We start from the raw sequence: 19,528 nt of genomic DNA, 5'->3' as shown, positions 1-19,528 counted from the left end.
GGTGAGTCCAGGACAAGAGGCCAGAGTCTTAGAATTAGAAGGCACCCACTTAAAACAGAGATGACGAGAATTTTTTTTTAGCCAGAGGGTCGAGGAATTATGGAATTTGTTGCCACATACAGCTGTGGAGGCCCGATCATTGAGGGTGTTTAAGGAGGAGATTGACAGGTATATAATTAGTCATGGTATCAAGGGATGTGGGGAAAAAGCCGGAAATTGGAACTGGATGGGAGAATAGTTTAGCTCATGGTGGAGTGGTGAGCAGACTTGATGGGCCGAATAGCCTACTTCTGCTCCTTTGTCTTGTGATACTCAATAAATCTACTATAGAATCTATGAGAGACTGCACCAACTTGAGCATTCAACCAGGGTGCAGGAGGCATCAGCCTGCAAACGCAGCAAGAAATAGTAACAACCCATTCCTTCCAGTCCCGGCCACTGCCTCCTAAATTCTCCCCGCAGTTTTTCCCTATTTCCCATGGCATGGTGATCAAATGGCAACCCCAGAAACGTTTCATTACCGTGATGTAACCTTCCAGCTCCTTGTCTCAGTGCCTCAACTCATGGGGGCCAGGGCTCTAACACCATCTTCACCCCCCATCCTCCCCTCACCAGGGTATTGTGCAGAGAACTTGGGATGTCACCGTGCAATTGTGTAAGATGTTGGTGAGCATCATCAGCAGTCCGGGTCACCTGAGACTTGAGACCTCAGTGATAGGGAAAATTTGAATAAGGGAGAATTTTACCTTTCTGGAGTGCAGGTGAGTGAGGCAGGATCTTACAGAAGGGAACAGAACAAATTTTAAAGGAGATGTGCCAGACAAGATTTGTTTTTGACAGGCAAACCCTCTGGAATGGGCTGCAAGTTGGTATGGTGGAAACAGATGTGACAAGTGTACTTGAGACTATTGAACAGATCATGTACAGGGAAGACCAGAAGACATAGGTGCCGAATTAGGGCATTCAGCCCATCAAGCTCTGCTCCACCATTCCATCCTGGAAAGTCCTGGATCCCACTCAACCCCATACACTTGCCTTCTCGCCTTACCCTTTGATTCCCTGACCAATCAGGAAATTATCAACTACCACCTTTAATATACAAATTGTGTTGGCAGTCTGTGGCAGATAATTCCACAAATTTACTACTTTGTAGCCAAAAAAATGTCCTCCTTCCCTCTGTTCTAAAAGGTCGCCCCTCAATTTTGAGGTGGCGCCCTCTAGTTTTGGATGCCCCACCATAGGGAACAACCTCTCCTGATCCACTTTATCTATAAGAATTAGAGATTCCCGGATTGAACGACTTGTTGTATGAAAAGTGTTTGATGGCTCTGGGCCTCTGTTCATGAAATATCAGAAGAATGAGGGGTGACCTCATTGAAACCTATTGAATGGTGAATGGCCTTGATATGGTGTATGGGGAGGGGATATTTCCTATGGTGGGAGAGTCCAAGACCAGAGGACACAACCTCAGACTGGTGGGGCACCCTCTTAGAATGGAGATGAGGAGGAATTCCTGTGGCCACTGGGGATCCTGCTTTCTCTGGCGGACACACATTTTAATTCCATGTCCCATTCCCAGTCTGATATGTCTATCCATCGCCTCCTCTACTGTCAAGATGAATCAACATTCAGGTTGGAGGAACAACACCTTATATACCGGCTGGGTAGCCTCCAACCTGATGGCATGTGCATTGACTTCTCTAACTTACATTAATGCTCCTCCTCCCCTTCTTACCCCATCCCTGACATGCTTTTTTTATTCTCTTTTTCTGCCCATCACTGCCTGTTCTCCATCTCTCTCTGGTGTTCCCCCACCCCCCCTTTCTTTCTCCCGAGGCCTCCCGTCCCCTGATCCTTTCCCTTCTCCAGCTCTGTATCACTTTTGCCAATCACCTTTCCAGCTCTTAGCTTCATCCCACCCCCTCCTGTCTTCTCCTATCATTTCGCATTTCCCCTTCCCCCCACCTACTTTTACTATCTCTTACTACCTTTCTTTTCAGTTAGTCCTGACGAAGGGTCTCGGCCCAAAACATCGACAGTGCTTCTCCTTATAGATATTGCCTGACCTGCTGTGTTCCACCAGCATTTTGTGTGCGTTGTTCGAATTTCCAACATCTGCAGATTTCCTTGTGTTTGCTCTGACCTCTGATGTTTGGGCATACCTGCTGGCACCAGGATTGTCTCAAACTGTCCCGCGGACGATCACTCGAGGTTATCCTCGTGAGCGCTGACTCTCTGCGCATGAGGAGAACCCAAATATTCAGTGACAGCAAAAGTTACCAATCACAATGTGGTCAGTGTCAGAATCAGTCTGGCCCAGTCTTGCAGTTCAACTTTATTGTTGCACTCATAGGCATACATTATTAAACTCCACATAATATAGAAAAGTAGTGCAGGAATAGGACTCTCAGCCCCACAGTGTTGCACCAGACTAATTATGCTAATAACACTTAATCTCTTTTTAAAAAAAAACACAGAACTCGTCACCATCATTGTGTGCTGTGTTGCAGGACAGATGATCACGGTCTGTCTATGGCCACGATTGTTCTTGGCAAATTTTCCCCACAGAAGTGGCCTGCCAATGCCTTCCTCTGGGCAATGCCTTTACAAGGCAGGTGACCCTGCACCCCCCCACCCCCACCCACTCCCCAGCCATTATCAACCCTGTTCAGAGATTGTCGCTGGCATCAGGACCCAGGACGTGTACCCAGGACTTCTGCAATGCACCATTTGCTGATATGACCATCCAGTAGCTGCTCTCGTGGCGGGGGTGAGGAGGGAGCGGTGAAGTGCGGGTGGGGGGGTCTAAGCAGGTGCGACCCCTTGCCCAAGGGTGAACTGCAGGCTAGCGGAGGGAAGTAGCACCTCACACCTGCTTTGGTGGAGACGTGTCCCCACCCCACCAACCGAGTTAGCGTAACTACAAACTTTTATTTACTCACAAAATGCTGAAAGGGACCAGGGTTTTACAAAGCTGACATTTCAAATTAAAACGTGGTTACTATTATCTACAAAACACTCTGGTCTGGAGTGCGGGTCTGGGCACATGGTCCATATCCCTCCATTCTCTTCACCACATCCACAGTTTCTGCTTCCTCAACTGCATCTGGCAGCCCAATCCAGACGTGCACTGTCCTCTCTGTGAAAAAAAAACATGTCTCGCTCATCGCATTTTCCCTCCTCTGCTTGGCATTTCTACCTCGGGGAAAATATAGCAATGATGCTGACTAACAGCTCGACACTTGCCCCTAATAATCTTCTGCGGCATAGGAGCAGAATTAGGCCCTTTGGCCCATCAAGTCTGCTCCGTCATTCTATCATGGCTAGTCCCTTTTCTCCCACCAACAACCTCCCCCCAACCCACAGCTCCATTCCCTGGCCTTCTCTCCATAACTTTTGATGCCATATGCAGTCAAGAACCAATCAATCACTGCATAAAATACACCCAACGACTTGGCCTCCACAGCTGCCTGTGGCAACAAATTCCACAAAGAAATTTCCCTGCATTACTGTTTTGAAAGGGCGCCCCTCTATCCTGAGGTTGTGCCCTGTTGTCCTAGACTCCCCCACCACGGGAAACATCCTTTCCACATCTATTCTGTCTGGGCCATTCAACATTTGAAATGCTTGAATGAGATTTACCCCCCCTCACCTTTCTAAATTCCAGCCAGTACGGACACAGAGCCATCAAATGTTCCTCGTATGATAACCCTCTCATTCCCAGAATCATCCTTGTGAACCTCCTTCAGACACTCTCCAATGCCAGCACAACTTTCCCTAGATAACTGTTCATGATACCGAAGGAGGTGGCCTCACCAGAGCCTTATAAAGCCTCAGCAGCCACCAGGACTTCAGCCAATTCTGCAAGTATGGCCAGACCAGAGTAGTTGATGGCTGCATCATGATATTCCAAGTCTCATACTCTATGCCCCCAGCAATGAATGTAATTATGCTACTTGCAAGCTTTTCCACTCTGAATACCTGTGATGCAACTTCTAGGGAGCTTTTGGCTCATATATCACTGTTCCTGGTAGCACTGCTGTATGCTGTACATCTTTCCTTTACTGTCCAGCTCACAAAGTACAGCACCTGACCGCTGCCAAGATTCTGACTGTACGCTCACCACAGAAGCAAGATTTTCAGTCAAGGCGGCAAGTGCAGTGTTGGCACACATTTCAAGTGTTACAGAATGTAAAAGCAGAGAGTTAATGCTGAGCCTTTACAAGACACTGGTCAGGTCGCACTTGGGGTATTGTCAACAGGTTTGAACCCCTTATTTCAGAAAGGATGTATTGTAGCCTCCTGTAATCTTATAATGTTAGAGCATATGACCGTAAGACACAGGGACAGAATTAGTCCATTCAGCCCATTGAGTCTGCTCCGTAATTCTATCATGGCTGATTCTGGACACCCCTAAACCCCATACACCTTCCTTCTTGCTATAACCTTTGATGCCATGACCGATCAGGAAGCTATCAGCTTCTGCCTTAGGTATACGCAGACTTGTCCTCCACCGCAGTCTGTGCCCGAGCATTCCACAGATTTCCTGCTCTCTGGCTAAAAAAACACCTCCTTGCTTCTGTTCTGAAAGGTCACTCCTCAGTTCTGAGGCTGTGCCCTCCAGATTAGGATACCCCCACTATCGGAAACATCCTTACAACATCCACCCCATCTCATCCTTTCAACATTCAATAGATTTCAATGAGATCCCCCCACATTCTTCTAAATTCCAATGAGTACAGACCCACAGCTGCCAAACGCTCCTGATATGTTAACCCCGTCATTCGCTGAATCATCCTTGTGAATCTCGTCTGGACTCTCTCCAATGACAACACATCCTTTCTGTGATATGGGCCCAAAACTGTTGACACTGTTCCAAGTGCAGCCTGACTGGTGTCTTATAAAGCCTCAGCATTATCATCTAGCTTCTATATTCCTTTGAAGTGAATGCCAACATTGTATTTGCCTTCTTTACCAAAGACTCAACCTTTAAATTAACCTTCTGGGAGTCTTGCATGTCGACTCCCAAGTCCCCTGTAACTCCATTGTTTGAATATCCTTCCCATTTAGATAACCATCTGCACTATTGTTCCTTTTACCAAAACGCATAATTGTACATTTCCCAACACTGTATTCCATTTGCCTATCCTGCTCTTACATGTCTCTCCTCAGCCTCCAAAAATCCCCACAAAAAAACAATCCAAGTTTGTCCTATCTTTCCTTACAGCTGATAATTCCTGAAATCAATTGGACCACGTCCAAGTGAAAAGTCTCAGAAGAACTTGATGTGATTGCAGATACTGGAAACTATGTTGACTTGCCTATTTTTTATCTCATGCACTTTGAGACCAGTCAAGATAAGTGAATACATGTCGCACCCCTACCGTCAGACTCTGAGTGATTTCGATCTGCAGTCAACGCAGTGTCTGTTGGGTCATCGAGAGTGGGCAGGAAGCGTTCGGAGTGCCTGTGGTCGTGGAAAGGGTTGGACTCCTTACAAGCATGGGTGGTGGAGTGCACAGAAAGGGCTGCTGTGTATTATGAGTGGGGGATATATTGAGAGTGCAGACTGGTTGGGTAGGCTGGGTCATTGGGAGTGTGTGCAGTTGGAGTGATTAGGAATTGTTGGGCTCCATTAGGAGCAGAGGAACGGGGCGAAGTCTTCAGTTCTTTGCGGGAATGGGACCCGCTCTCAAGGCCTTAGGACCGGCTGCTTTTTGATATCCCGAGGAAGACTAGCACACCTTCAGGGTGCCAGAATTTTGTGGTTCTGGTCCGGAGGACCTGACTGAAGCACCGTGGCAGAACATGGGGAGCAGCGGTCAGCTGCCGGGGTGGGGTCTGTGTGTCTGGGGAGCTGCACCTTGCTGGGCCTGACTGTCTGGGCGCAGAGCTCAGAAAAAGCGACACAACAGACTTCTAACATCGCGAATCAGTGAGATGTTTGTTCTGTCTCCCTTCTCTCTGTGAAACAGGGGACCCCTCTTTTTTCCCCTTATTAAGGAGAGAGAGCGTGTGGTACGCCGAACTACCGTGCAATCTACTGGCCTTTGGAGTACTGCACAACTGTCTTTATTGATGTTTTGCTGCACCCCCTTGAATGTTCGATGGAAGGAGCTGATGCTTCTTTGCTCATGGGAGTGGGGGTGTGGTGAGGGCTGTTGCTTGTGCATAGGAGGGGGCTTTGGTGTTCAAAGGTTTAACTGTCATTCATTCTTTGATGTACACCTCTGTTTCTGTGGATGTTTGCGAAGGAAATAAATTTCAGGATGTATGTTGTATACATTTTTCTGATGGTAAAGGTACCTGCCTGTTGAGAGTGGACAGTGGGAGTGAATTGGAAGAATTGGAGGGTATTCTTTAGGAGTGTGGACAAGGGAAGGGAGTGGGAAGGAGTGAATGGTGGAGGGTGGTTCTTTGGGGGTGTGGACAAGAGGAGTGAGAGGGAAGGAGTGGGACTGATTGGGAGCCTAAGATTGAACAGTAATGGCTGGCTCAAAAATTATCGTGGGATCAAAGGGTCACCCACCCAGACAGTCTACAAGCACTCCTCCCCTGTCTCCTCTTTAACCTCCCCGTTCTCCAGCACCTCGTTCTTGCTCACAACTTGGAACTGCACAGGGGGCGATCCGGGGATTGAGGACCTGGCCCGGTCACGCCATTTCCTAGACGGTAGCAGGAGTGTCCATCGCCCCTGGCCCGAAGCCCTGGAAAAGGTCGGGCCGAGGGGCTTGCGCCGGAAGGTAGCCCGGAAGCCCTCTGTGCTAAAATAATAGACCAGCGGGTCTAGGCAGCAGTTGGAGCTCGACAAGAGCATGGTGATCTGGAGGGCGAAGCGGAGTTTGGCCCTCAACTCTGTGTTGCCTGAGTCCTTGGCCCTCAGCCCCGCATAGCTCGCCAGCAGCAGGTTGTAGGGCAGGAAGCACAGGACGAAGATGGTGGCGTTGGCCAGCAGGAGCAGGCGCACTTTCTTCCTCCGGACCTCGCCCTCCCCCTGCCTGCTGCCCCCCCTGCGGCTCAGGGTGTACAGGATACGGACAGAGCAGTACAGGACGACTGACAGGGGCAGCAGGAAGCCCAGGATCTCCGCCAGCACTACGAGGGGCAGCAGCTCCATCTTCCAGGCCCGCTTGGAGAAGCTCTCGAAGCAGCGCACCTCCACGGTGGAGTTGGCGCCCTGGCAGCAGCTGGTGTCGTGGGCCAGGGCCACGGGGATGGACCCCAGGACGATGAGCGCCCAGACCACCCCGCACACCTTCCAGGCCACCCGGCGCCGGCGCATGGGCCGGGAGTAGAGTGGGTGCACGAGCGCCAGAAAGCGGTCGACGTTGACGGCCGCCAGGAAGAGGCAGCTGCCGTACATGTTGAGCTGGAAGAGCGAGCCCGCCAGCTGGCACAGCACATTGCCCAGCGGCCAGAGGTCAGTGGTGAAGTAGTAGATCCGCAGGGGCAGCGCCAGAGTGAAGAGCAGGTCGCAGGCGGCCAGGTTGACCAGGTAAACCGTCACCACCGTCCGCAGGCCCAGGAGGCAGATGAAGACCCAGAGAGCCACGGCGTTGAGCGGGAGGCCGATGGCCAGTTGTAAGCTGTGCCAAGCCAGCTGCAGTCGATGGATCTGATCGTGGTCGCTGCAGTTGGGCAGTTCCGTTATGTAGTGATAGTCCCGGCAGACTTCGTGCAACTGGGTGCCGTTCAGCTGCATCTGGGGAGAGTCAGGATTACGGAACAGTTGACGTCGGTGAGGAAATTGCTAAGGAATGCCCCATTCCCAATCGCCCCCATCCCTTTCCCAATGAGACCTGCTCCGATCTTCCCGTCAGTTGCCCATTCGCAACTGCTCTGTCCCATTCCCATTCAGAGCCCTGTCCTAATGACCCCTTTCATATTCCGAGTCGCACCTGTCACACGTCCCCCACGCACCGTCTGTCTAACTTCCGCCCTACTCCCCACTGTCACAGCCACGGACCGGGCAGCGCAGCAGAGATCAGCATCGGCGCTCACAAATACGCACGCGTCAGCCAGTTGTCATCCCACGATGGCTGTACTTAACTCCCTTCTTTCCGCTGTAGCGCTTGTCGTAACCCGAGCATCGTTTCTCCGCCATCTCACGTTTGGCCTCGCTGAGCCAACTTGCTGTGAAGACCAGCAGTGTCCGTTTCATATTTAGACATTCCTTGAATGTGTCTGTCTTGAACTACTCCATTCAGAATGTCCGTGCTCCATTCCCGATAAACCCTGCCCTCACTCCCGACAAACCCCGCCCCCACTCCCAATGTCCCCTAAGCACATCCTCAATGACCATTTACAATTCCTCGTGACTGCTCCATCACCAATGACTCCTGCCCACCCCCACCACATCCTCCTTCCCATTCCCTTGGACTTCTCCCTAAATCCCATGACTGTACCAAATCTGATTGGCCCCGACCCATTCCCAGTCGATCCAACTCCATTCCTGGTGGTGGCTGTCAGTTCACAATAACAGCCCCATTCCCAATGACACGTCCCATTCTGAATTTCCTCCATTCCTTTCCCAGTGTCCCCTGCGCAAATCCTGACGATCCCATCTCAGACCAAACGGCGTTCCGATCCTAATGGCTCGCACTATTCCCAAAAGTGGCAGCAGGTCTGATTCCCCATTATCATTGATCTGTTGGTCTTTCCCAATAACCCATTTGGCAGACCCAATGGCCCCTCCCATTTCCCAGTGACCCCCTTCCCCATCCCCAATAACCACAATAAGACCATTAGACTCAGGAACAGAATGAGGCCATTCAGTCCATCCAGTCCACTCCGCCATTCCATCATTGCTGATCCCGGATCCCACTCGAACCGCATACACTTGCCTTCTCACCATATCCTGGATGCCCTGACCAATTAGGAAACGATCAATTCCCACCTTAAATATACCCACGGATTTGGCCTCCTCTGCAGTCTGTGGCAGAGCATTCCACAGATTCACTACTCTCTGGCTAAAAAAATTGCTCCTTACCTCTGTTCTAATAGGTCACCCCTCAGTTTAGAGGCTGTGCCCTCTAGTTCTGGATACCCCCACCACAGGAAACATCCTCTACACATCCACCCTATCTAGTCCTTTCAACATTCGGTACGATCAAAGATCCCCCCCACCCCCACATAATTCTACATTCCAGTGAGTACAGGCCCAAAGCAGCCAAGCACTCGTCGTATGTTAACCCCTTCATTCCCGGAATCATCCTCCTCTGGACTCTCACAAATAACAACACATCCTTCCTGAGAAATGGGGCCAGATCTGTTGACAGATTTGTCTCAAACTGAATGAGAATGGCAGTGCCCCCGATCACCAGTGCAGCAGGACATGGGGAAGCTGCTAGCTCGTGTTTGGCCATGAACTTGAAGCTCTCACCTATCTCTGCAATAGCTTGATCAATGAGGGGAGGATGAGACAGAAAGCAGGCAGGGAATCTGCTGGAAAGCTGGGATGACAAGAAGCTCTCTTGTTCCTGGGTCTAAATGGCACCGTCAATTTGTCCAGGTCCAACCATAAGTACGCTGTGATTGAAACAGCACCTCTGCTTGCAGAAAATGTTGAGCAAATCCAAAATGCTCCCCAAAGATCATCACCAATCATGTCATCGACCCTCCACAAAAAAACATCTTATCCAGACGCGTCAAGGCTTGAAATAGCAAGTGCTCTGCACAAGCCCATCAGGAAACCCAGCTTCCCCTTCCACTGGCTCCTCCTGCACTTCCTGCTGCAGTTAATATCATCCAGCACCTCTTCCTCTCTGCCATTGGACAAAAAAAAAATTTGGCTCCTCCTGCATTTCCTGCTTCAGTGAATGTCGTCCAGCACCTCTTCCTCTCTGCCATTGGACAAAAAATGTAGGTACCCGACTCTTAAATGGACATTGTTTGCTGAAGTCAACTTCATCCCCAGTCAATGACATTATGACCCGTCCATCACAACACATTCTCTGCAATTCTACATTCTGATTTCCTTTTGGATTCTGGATGCACCTGCTTCAGCGGGCACAGCCTGCCTGGATGGCATGCAACAGAATTAAAGCTTCCCAGTGTAAAGCCGACAAAAATCAATGGGAGCTGATTGCAGGTGTAATTTGGAGAAGGGGGTGATGAAGGCCTTTCAGCAAGCTTGCCTTCATCAGGGAGAACAAATGGCAGGAGGCCATGTACACCTGCACAAAACAGTACTGAGTTCCTCCCAGTTTTACTGGGTGGATTAGCTGAGTGCTCAAAGACGACCCACCACAATGCCACTAGGATCATAAGTGCCTAATACCAGGAGGCATGCAATTATGTTCAGAGGAGGTAAGTTCAAAGGAGATTTTTTGGGGCAAGATTATTTTTTCAGACAGGGAGTGGCTGGGTACTTGGGATGGTAGAAAGGCAAAAACAAAAGGGGCACGAATGTGGAGGAAATCGATAGGTTTGAACTGGGTGTAGGCAGAAGGAATTAGTTTAGCTGGGCATTTGATATCTAATTTAATTATGAGGGCTGAGAAAGGAAATTAAGGACTGCATTTAAGCCAAGGAAAGGGTATAAGGCAGCAAAAGTGAATGGGGAGCTGGATGACTGGGAAGCTTTTAAAATCCAACTACAGAAGCTAAAATGTGAAATATGAGGACAAACAAGCCACAAATATAAAGCAGGATAACAGAAGTTCTTTTCATTTGTATAAAGGGTAAAAGGGAGGTAAGAGTTGATTTTGGACCACTGGAAAATGATGCTGGTGAGGTAGTAATGGGGGACAAAGAAATGGCAGATGTACTTAATGGGTACTTTGCATCATCTTCACTGTGGAAGACATCAGCAGTGGGGCAGAGGTCCGTGAGTGTCAGGGAGCAGGTGTGAGGGCCATTGCTAATACAAAGGACCATGGCAAATGCAAAGGTCTTAAGGTGGATGTCCCCTGGGACAGATGGACTACATCCCAGAGTCCCGAGAGAGGTTGCTGAAGAGATAACAGATGCATTGGTCATGATCTTTCAAGAATCACTTGATTCTGGCATGCTGCCAGAGGACTGGAAATTTGCAAATGTCACTCCACTCCAAGAAGGGAGGAAGGCAAAAAAAAGGAAATGAGAAGCCAGTTAGCCTCACCTCAGAGGTTGCAAAAGTGTTAGAGTCTGTTATTAAAGATAAGGCTTCAAGGTACTTGGAGACTAATGATAAATCAGTCAAACTCAGCATGGCTCAGCGAAGGGAAATCTTTCCTGACAAATCTGTTAAGAGTTCTTGGAAGAAGTATCAAGCAGGGTGGGGAAAAAGGAGAGGCAGAGAATGTCATTTAGTCGGATTTTCAGATGGTGTTTGATAAGGTGCTGCAGATGAGGCTGCATAACAAGACAAAATCTTATGGCATTGCTGGAAGGATACTGGCATGGATAGCAGAATGGCTGTCAGGCAGGACACAGCGAAAGAGAATAAAGGGGGTCTTTTCTGGTTGGCTGCTGGTGACTAGTGGTGTTCGTCAGGGGTCAGATTTGGAACCGCTGCTTTTCACATTGTTTATAAAAGATACAGAAAATAGAATTGAGGGCTTGGTGATAAAATCCGCGGATGATACAAAGATAGCTGAAGGGGTAGATTGTGCTGAGGAAGAAACGTGATTGCTGCAGGACTTATTCAAATTGGATGAATAGGCAAAAAAGTGGCAGGTGGAATACAGTGTTGGAAAATATCTGATGATGCATTTTGGTAAAAGGAATAATAGTGCAGACTATTATCTAAATGAGGAAATGAAGGCATTAAAATGTTTGGCAACATTGAACTGAATTTAGAAGAATGTGGGGGGTTCTCATTGAAACCTACCGAACGTTGAAAGTACTCGATAGGGTGGATGTGGAGAGGATGTTTCCTATGGTGGAGTATCCTGAACAAGAGGGCACAGCCTCTAAGTTGAGGGGCGACATTTTAGAACAGAGGGAAAAGGGGACCTTTTTTTTAGCCAGAGAGAAATGAGTCTGTGGAATATTCTGTCACAGACTGTGGTGGGGGCCAAAGGTGTGGGGATGATTAAAGTGGAAGTTGATAGCTTGCAGAAAGGTCAGGGCATCAAAGGATATGCAGATTTGGGGGAGAGGGTGGTGTGTGAAGTAAGGGGCATTTGTGGTGTTACATACTCGTGACACATGACAGTGGTACCCTTGTCACGTGACTGGGTTTGAAGCTGTACTGGAATTGAGGTAATGGTCTTGTGATGGTGGAGTGATGTCATTTTCCCGCCAGTAGAGATCATGTGACAGGTTTTTTTTTTACAGGGTATAAAAGGAGGACCCCTCCCTGTGAGGAGGGGCAGTTCGTGGCTGGATTTGCCATGTTGACTTCATGCGTGATTTAATGTGATGATGCAGTTTAGTTGAAAGATGAAGTTTTATCTAATGCCTAAAGTATAAAAGGTCATTGCCAGCAGTTTCTTTACAATACTGCTAGTTGAGAATCAGTGGAGAGTGAAGATCGGAGTTCGGGAGATAAAGATCGAGGTGAATCGATTTTCGACGGTGAAACTGGTTCGAACTTGTTTGATCTTTATTCGGAAGGAATTCGTTGACTGTTCTCATGTTAATCTGTGCGGGATAGCAGAAAAGCTTGAGGACAGTGTGATAAAGGAAAGGTCAGTGCCTTTAAGCCATTACGTTTCGTAAATTCTTCGTGGGAAAAGTTTGACTTCGGGGACTGAAGCAAAGCGACGTGAAAGAGAATTTAAATCGTCTTAAAAAGTCTCTCCCTTAAATGGACTGTGAGCATTTTGAACTTGTGGCAATCCTACGTTAAAGAACTGTTTTTGCAACATCGCTTTAAGAACTGTTTGAGCTGCATCGCTTTAAGAACTGTTTAAGCTGCCGCACAGCAGCTGATTTTCCGGTTACTTTAGCGTTTGTTTACTTTTGGGGGGTTTGTTTACAGTGTTTAATAAACGTGTTATTTGTTATATAAACCCTCGCCTAACATATATTTATTGTTGCCTGAATACGTAACAGTGGAATGAGAGGGAGAGCTGGGTGAGAGGGGAGAGTGGCAGGAGAGGGGGAGAGTAGCAGGAGGAGGAGGAGGAGAGAAGTGGGAGTTGGTGGAGGGTTGAGAAGGGAGATGGGAGGAGAGGAAGAGTGGGGGAGTAGGAGGAGATTAGGGGAGGGATGAGAGTAGGGGAGAGGGTGGAGAGTAGGGGAGAGGGTGGAGAGTAGGGGAGAGGGTGGAGAGTAGGGGAGAGGTTGGAGAGTAGGGGAGAGGTTGGAGAGTAGGGGAGAGGGTGGAGAGTAGGGGAGAGGGTGGAGAGTAGGGAGAGGGAGGAGAATTGGTGGAAGGGGGCGGTGTGTGGGTGGAGAGGGAGGTGTATTGCGGAGAGGGATGTGTGAGGCGAGAGGGAGGTGTGAAGGGAGAGGGGGAGAGTTGTTGGGCGACAGTCAGGATCGTGGCAGGGCGAGAGGGAGGTGTGGGGAGGAGATGGAATGGGGAAAAGGAGGAAAGGAGTTTAGAACATCGGACCATTAATCATAGGAGCAGAACAAGGCCATTCAGCTCATGGAGATTGCTCTGCCATTCCATCATGGCTGATACAAGATTCCATTCAACCCTCTACATCTACCTTCTTGCCATATCCATTAATGGCCTGACCGATCAGAAACAATCAACTTCTGACTGAAATATATGCATGGACTTGGCCTCCGTCGCAGTCTGTGGCAGAGCATTCCACAGATTTACTACTCTCTGGCTAACAAAATTCCTCCTTCCTTCTGTACTGAAAGGTTGCCCCTCAATGTTGAGGCTGTGCCCTTGAGTTCTGGATACCCCCACCACAGGAAACATCCTCTCCACATCCACCCTATCCACTCCTCTCAACATTCGATAGGTTTCAATGAGATCCCCCAGCATCCTTCTGAAATTCCAGTAAGTAGAGGCTCAAAGCTGCCAAACAAAACCTCAGATGTTAACCCCTTCATTCCTGGAATCATCCTCATGAGTGTCCTCTGAACTCTCAAATGACAACACATCCTTTCTGAGATATGGGCCCAAAGCTGTTGACAATAGTCCGTGTGGCCTGATTACTGTCTTATAAAGGCTCAGCATTATCTCCTTAATTTTATGTTCTGTTCTCCTTGAAATAAATACCAACATTGCAATAACCTTCTTTACCACAGACTCAACCTGTAAAGTAAGCTTCTGGGAGTCTTGCACGAGGAGTCTTAAGTCCCTTTGCATCTCTGATGTTTGAAACTTCTCCCCAATTTAGATAATATTCTGCACTACCAAAATGCATTATCATACATTTCCCAACACTGTATTCCATCTGCCACATTTTTGCCCATTTTTCCAATTTGTCAAAGTCCTCTGCAATTGCATTGCTTTCTCAGCACAACCTACCCCTCCAGCTTTGTACCATCTTCAAACTTTGCCACAAAGCCATTAATTCCAGTATCTAAATCACTGACAAACAAGGTGAAAAGTAACATTCCCAATACTGACCCTTGAGGAACATCACTAGTCACTGGCAGCCAACCAGAAAAGGCCCCTTTTATTCCCACTCACTGCTTCCTGCCTGTCAGTCATTCCACTATCCATGCCAGTATCTTTCCTGTAACGCCAAAGGATTTTATCTTGTTAAGCAGCCTCATATGGCAACTGATCAAATGTCTTCTGAAAATCCGAGTAAATGACATCCACTGCCCCTCCTTTGTCCACCCTGCTTGTTACTTGCTTGAAGAATTCTAACATATTTGTCAGGAAGATTTACCTTCACAGAAACCATTGTGACTTTGACTGATCTTATCATTAGTCTCTTAGCACCCAAAACCTCATCCTTAATAATAGACTCTAACACTTTCCCAATCACTGAGGTTAAGTTAACTGGCCTATAATTCTCAGCCTGAAACGTCGACAGTGCTTCTCCCTGTAGATGCTGCCTGGCCTGCTGTGTTCCAACAGCATTTAGTGTGTGTTGCTTGAATTTCCAGCATCTGCAGATTTCCTCGTGTTGGTTTATTATTTGTTTTCTTTTGCCAGAGTTGAAAGACTTTTGCAATTTTCCAGCCCTCGGGGACCATGGCAGAATCAATTGATTCCTTAAAGATCACGGCCAATGCATCCATTATCATTCATTATGTGGACCATCTGGCCCAGATGACTTGTCCTTTTTAAGACATTTGAGTTTTCCTTGCACTCTGTCCTTTGTTATAGCAATAATGCCCACTCCTGCTCCCTGACACTCACAGACCTCTGCCCCACAGTGAAGACTGATGCAAAGTACCCATTATTTTCATCTGCCATTTCATTGACCGCCATTACTACCTCACCAGCATCATTTTCCAGTGGTCCAATCCCAACTCTCACCTCTCTTTTGCTCCTTATAATGGGAAAAAACTTTCAGTTTCCTGCTTTATATTATTGGCCTGTCTGCCATCATATTTTATCCTTTCCCTTCTTACAGCTTTTTTAATGGCCTTTGCTGAATTTTAAAATCTTTCCAATCATCCAACTTCCCACTCTGTTTTGTTAGCTCATATGCCCCTTCCTTGGTTTCTACGCAGCCTTTAACTTAGTCAGCCCCTACGATTTTAGAGCTTCTTCCACTGTGGGACACACCTATCCTGTGCCTTGTGGACTATTCCCAAAAATTTCAGTCATCTCTGCTCTGCAGTCATCCATGCCATTCTCCTCCTCCACCCGGGCAATCTCCTCTCTAATATTTCTGAAATTCCCTGTATACCATTGTGATACGGATACATGTAACTTGTGCTTCTCCCTGTCGAACTGCAGTATGAATTTAACCATAATATGATTACTGCATCCTAAGATTCCTTTACATAAAATGCCATATTAAGATCTGGATTAGTACAGAACACCCAATCTAAGATGCCCTTTCCCCAAGTAGGCTCAGGCACAAGCTGTTCTAAAAAGCCATCTCTTCAGGCATGGAACAAATTCCGTCTTTTCCGTTCCAACAGCAACCTGATTTTCCTAATCCCCTTGCATATTGAAGTCCACCATTACAATTGTGTCATTACCCGTTTTACATGCCTTTTCCAGCTCTCTTTGCAATCTCAACCCCACACCTTGACAACTATTTATGATTTTCCATATGAGACCTATATATGATTTCCCATTATTATTTTTCACCCTTGCAATTTTTTAACTCCACCCACAAAGTTTCAACATTCTCTGACCCCATGACTCCTCTTCCTCAAGGTGTAATTCCATCTCTTACTAACAGAGCCACATCACCACCTATGTACTCCTTCCTGCCTGTCCTTTCGATACAATGTACATCCTTTGATGCTAAGCTCCCACCTAGGGCCTTCTTTCGGCCACGACTCAGTGATGCCCGCAAGGTCAAACCGACCAATCTGTAATTGTGCCTCGAGTCCGTCCACCTTATTCCAAATGCTACACTCATTTGAATACAGCTCTCGGCTCCATCGTACTGGTTCCCAACCCCTACCATAGTAGCTTACACACTCCCAAAAGCTCCAGCAAACCTGCTCTCAAGAATCTTGGATTCAAGTGCAGCCTGTTTCTTTTGTACAGCTCCCAGCAGAAGAGGTCACAATTATCCAGAAATCTGAATCTCTGCCCCTGCTCCAAATCTTCATCCACGCATTTATCTGCCACTTCATTCTGTTCCTATCCTCACTGTCAGGCGAAAGTGGTGAGAGGTGGGATGAGGGGAAGGGGGAGAGAAAGGAGAGGGCCATGGGAGAGAATGGGAGGGGAAATGGTTTTGTGTATTTATAAAATGGGTGAGGAGACAGGTGGGCAATGAGAGGCAGGGTGAGAGAAATAGGTGGGGAATTGGGAAGTGGGACACGGGGGGGGGCAGAGCTTGAGAGGATAAACATGGGCTCATTGCAAGATGGGGTGGTCAATGTTAAGCAAGGAAGTCACGCTCCAAGTAGGCTGAGACCTGCTCGCTTCTCTTTGCCTCTCCCTCCCACACACACGATGCCAACACTGCGAGCACAGATGCCGAGCAGACCTACCTTCCTCACCTGGATCGCGACGTTTCAGGAGCTGGCCCCTTCACGTGCACCGGAGCATCGGTCTGACAGCTGCTATCTTCTGCTGGAGATCTCTCTCTGTGGAGGGGGGTGGAAGGCCATAAAGATCTGTAAGGCCACGCATGGTCACGCCTCCGAGGGCACGGTCGCACACCAATGGTCGTGATCTCTGAGAGAAGCTGCTTGATCTGGGTGCAGAGTTTCGGGAGGATATGACGAGGGCAGTTGTGGATTTGGGTTTAGTACAATGCTGATTGGGGTATGCTTGTGAAGGTGAGCAAGCAGCTCTGCTCACCACAAGACAGGAACAGTGCTCAAGTGGTTTCAAAGGAAGTCCCACAGACGGTTCATAAATAAATTCACGTGGTAACTATGAATTTCAGACAGACCAAAGTTTGGTGCACTTGCAGAGTGCCAGGCCCAAAATGCAATATTCTTTTTGACGAGTAGGTACATGTGACTCTGGAAATTGCAGGAATTTACAGGAAAGGAGAAAGATCAAGGAGATTGGAGGGGAGATAAATGAAGCAGACATTTTGCACGTGTTCTGGCATGCAGCTGCAGATTAGCAATTCGCCAGAGAGGCTGATCTTGTTTGATTCTGCTCAATTGTTAAATTGGAAACAGCACAGAACAAAAATGTTTCACCAAGATGCTATCTGCACTCACGCGACAGTGACAAAGAGAGGCTGAACGGGCTCGGAGTGTATCCACTGCAGGAGAATGAGGCGTGATCTCATGAGGGCCTCAGATAGGGTGGAAGCACACAGTCTTTGTGGATGTCAGGGACTTGGACACCTGTTTAATAAGAGAGAGAGGGGGAGGGAGAGGGAGAGGGGGAGGGGGAGGGGGAGGGGGAGGGGGAGGGGGAGGGGGAGGGGGAGGGAGAGGGAGAGGGAGAGGGAGAGGGAGAGGGAGAGGGAGAGGGAGAGGGAGAGGGAGAGGGAGAGGGAGAGGGAGAGGGAGAGGGAGAGGGAGAGAGAGAGAGAGAGAGGGAGAGAGAGAGAGAGAGAGAGAGAGAGAATATGAAACCATCAGGACCCTGTGGGGCACACACAATACCAGAGGAACTCATGGGGCCAGACAGCATCGATGGGAAACAGTACAGAGGATATTTTGGGTGGAGACCCTTCAGCAGGACTGGGGGAAGAAAAGATGAGAAGTAGATTTAAAACAGTGTCGGGGGTGGGGGAGAAGTGAGAGAAACTCAGGTGATAGGTGAAACTGGGAGGGGTAAGTGTGAAGTAAAGAGCTGAGAAGTTGATCGGGGAGAGAGATACAGGGCTGGAGAAAGTGGAACATAATAGGAGAGGACAGAAGGCCATGGAAGACAGAACGGGGGAAGGAGCACCTGAAGGAGGTGATGCACAGGCAAGGAGAAGGTGAGAGAGGGAAAAGGGGATGGGGAATGTTGAGGGGAGAGGGGCATTACTGGGAGTTTGAGAAATCAAGGCTCATGACATCATTTGGAGGCTACCCAGATGGAATGCTGGTCCTCCAGCCTGAGTGTGGCCTTATCGAGGAGGCCATGGATTGACCTATCGGAACCCGAGGGACTCTCGTCTGCACCCAGGGCGCAGTCCATTCGTGCGATTGGGTATCAGAGGAAGATCCATCAACAGTATTTAGGAGAGACTTGGACAGGGACGGAGAGCAAAGGCAGAGAGTGGTGTGAGGCACATAAGCAAATGGGTCTATCTTCAACAGGGCCGGGCCAGTCTGCCAAAGGGCCTACCCCCACACCGAAGCACTCTAGGAGCTGTGGGGGATGTCGACTGGGACGATGTGACGCTACGTACGGTCTGCTGGGGCAGGTGAGAAGCTGACGAGGAAGGCCGGTTCCGCTCTGGGGAGGGGATGGAACTGGATACCCGGGTGGTTGTGTCAATGCTGCAGTAGCTACAGAGCATTATGGAGGACCCCTCGCACTTTTAGTAACAGACTGATTCCACTGAGGAGGACCACTGAACCCCACAGGAGATCCTTTGTCCCTGTGGCTGTCGGACTCTGCAACTCCTCTTCCTTCAGTATACAAGTTTCATTGCTCCTCTGCATTTTTAAGTGTTACTTTTTAATACACATTTGGTCTCTTTCATACCTCAATGTTTGCATTTTGCATTTTAGAGAACATGTATCTGACTGAGCAACCTTGCAACAATAACTTCCTTCAGGATAAATAAAATTTGAGAGGAGAGGCTAGAAATGTTTGACCTCTTTCCTCGGCTGCATTGGAGCCTGAAGGGAGACGTCTTGGATGAGAAGCTGGGCGCCAGGCTCAGAAAACGTCATTGCTACGGTCAGAGTCTGAATCAGATTTAACACATGCAACGGCCTCATACATCATAATAAAGAAACCTAAAAATCACAACAGTACATCAAATCAGCTCCTCCCGGGCTCCAGGCCGGGTAGAGAGAATGACTATAACCGGCGTTTCGGCGCCAGACTCTGCCATCTTCACCAGGGATGACGGCTGAGCTTGCCATTGAAACGCCGGCTCTGATTGATACCTGAACCCGGCTGGAAGCCTGACAGGAG

At 48.5% G+C, this 19,528-nt stretch overlaps 2 protein-coding genes across 8 annotated transcripts in view; both read right to left on the bottom strand.

Moving 5' to 3' along the window:
• Nucleotides 1-19,528, bottom strand: part of LOC132384400 (lysophosphatidic acid receptor 5-like) — a 102,379-nt gene that overhangs the window by 50,295 nt on the left and 32,556 nt on the right. Inside the window, exon 2 of one of the 3 annotated variants that reach the window (XR_009508872.1) lies at nt 1,989-2,235. The exons of the other annotated variants lie outside the window; for them this stretch is intronic. The gene's annotated coding sequence lies outside the window, so the exon portion shown is untranslated. The remainder of the gene's footprint in view (nt 1-1,988; nt 2,236-19,528) is intronic. 3 annotated transcript variants of the gene reach the window in all.
• Nucleotides 2,316-19,528, bottom strand: part of LOC132384402 (lysophosphatidic acid receptor 5-like) — a 49,773-nt gene continuing 32,560 nt past the window's right edge. For 2 of the 5 annotated variants that reach the window (XM_059955526.1, XM_059955525.1), the window contains exons 2-3: nt 16,975-17,070; nt 2,316-7,702 (exon numbers count right to left, since the gene is read on the bottom strand). In XM_059955526.1, the coding sequence (XP_059811509.1) occupies nt 6,539-7,702 (1,164 nt within the window). In that variant the 5' untranslated portion in view covers nt 16,975-17,070 and the 3' untranslated portion in view covers nt 2,316-6,538. The remainder of the gene's footprint in view (nt 7,703-16,974; nt 17,071-19,528) is intronic. The other 3 variants (XM_059955528.1, XM_059955527.1, XM_059955524.1) reach the window with 2 other exon arrangements.

Source organism: Hypanus sabinus, chromosome 32, assembly GCF_030144855.1.
Source record: "Hypanus sabinus isolate sHypSab1 chromosome 32, sHypSab1.hap1, whole genome shotgun sequence".
Lineage (NCBI taxonomy): Eukaryota > Metazoa > Chordata > Chondrichthyes > Myliobatiformes > Dasyatidae > Hypanus > Hypanus sabinus.
Note: the sequence above shows the minus strand (reverse complement) of the source record. Positions and strands in the feature narration are given on the sequence as shown.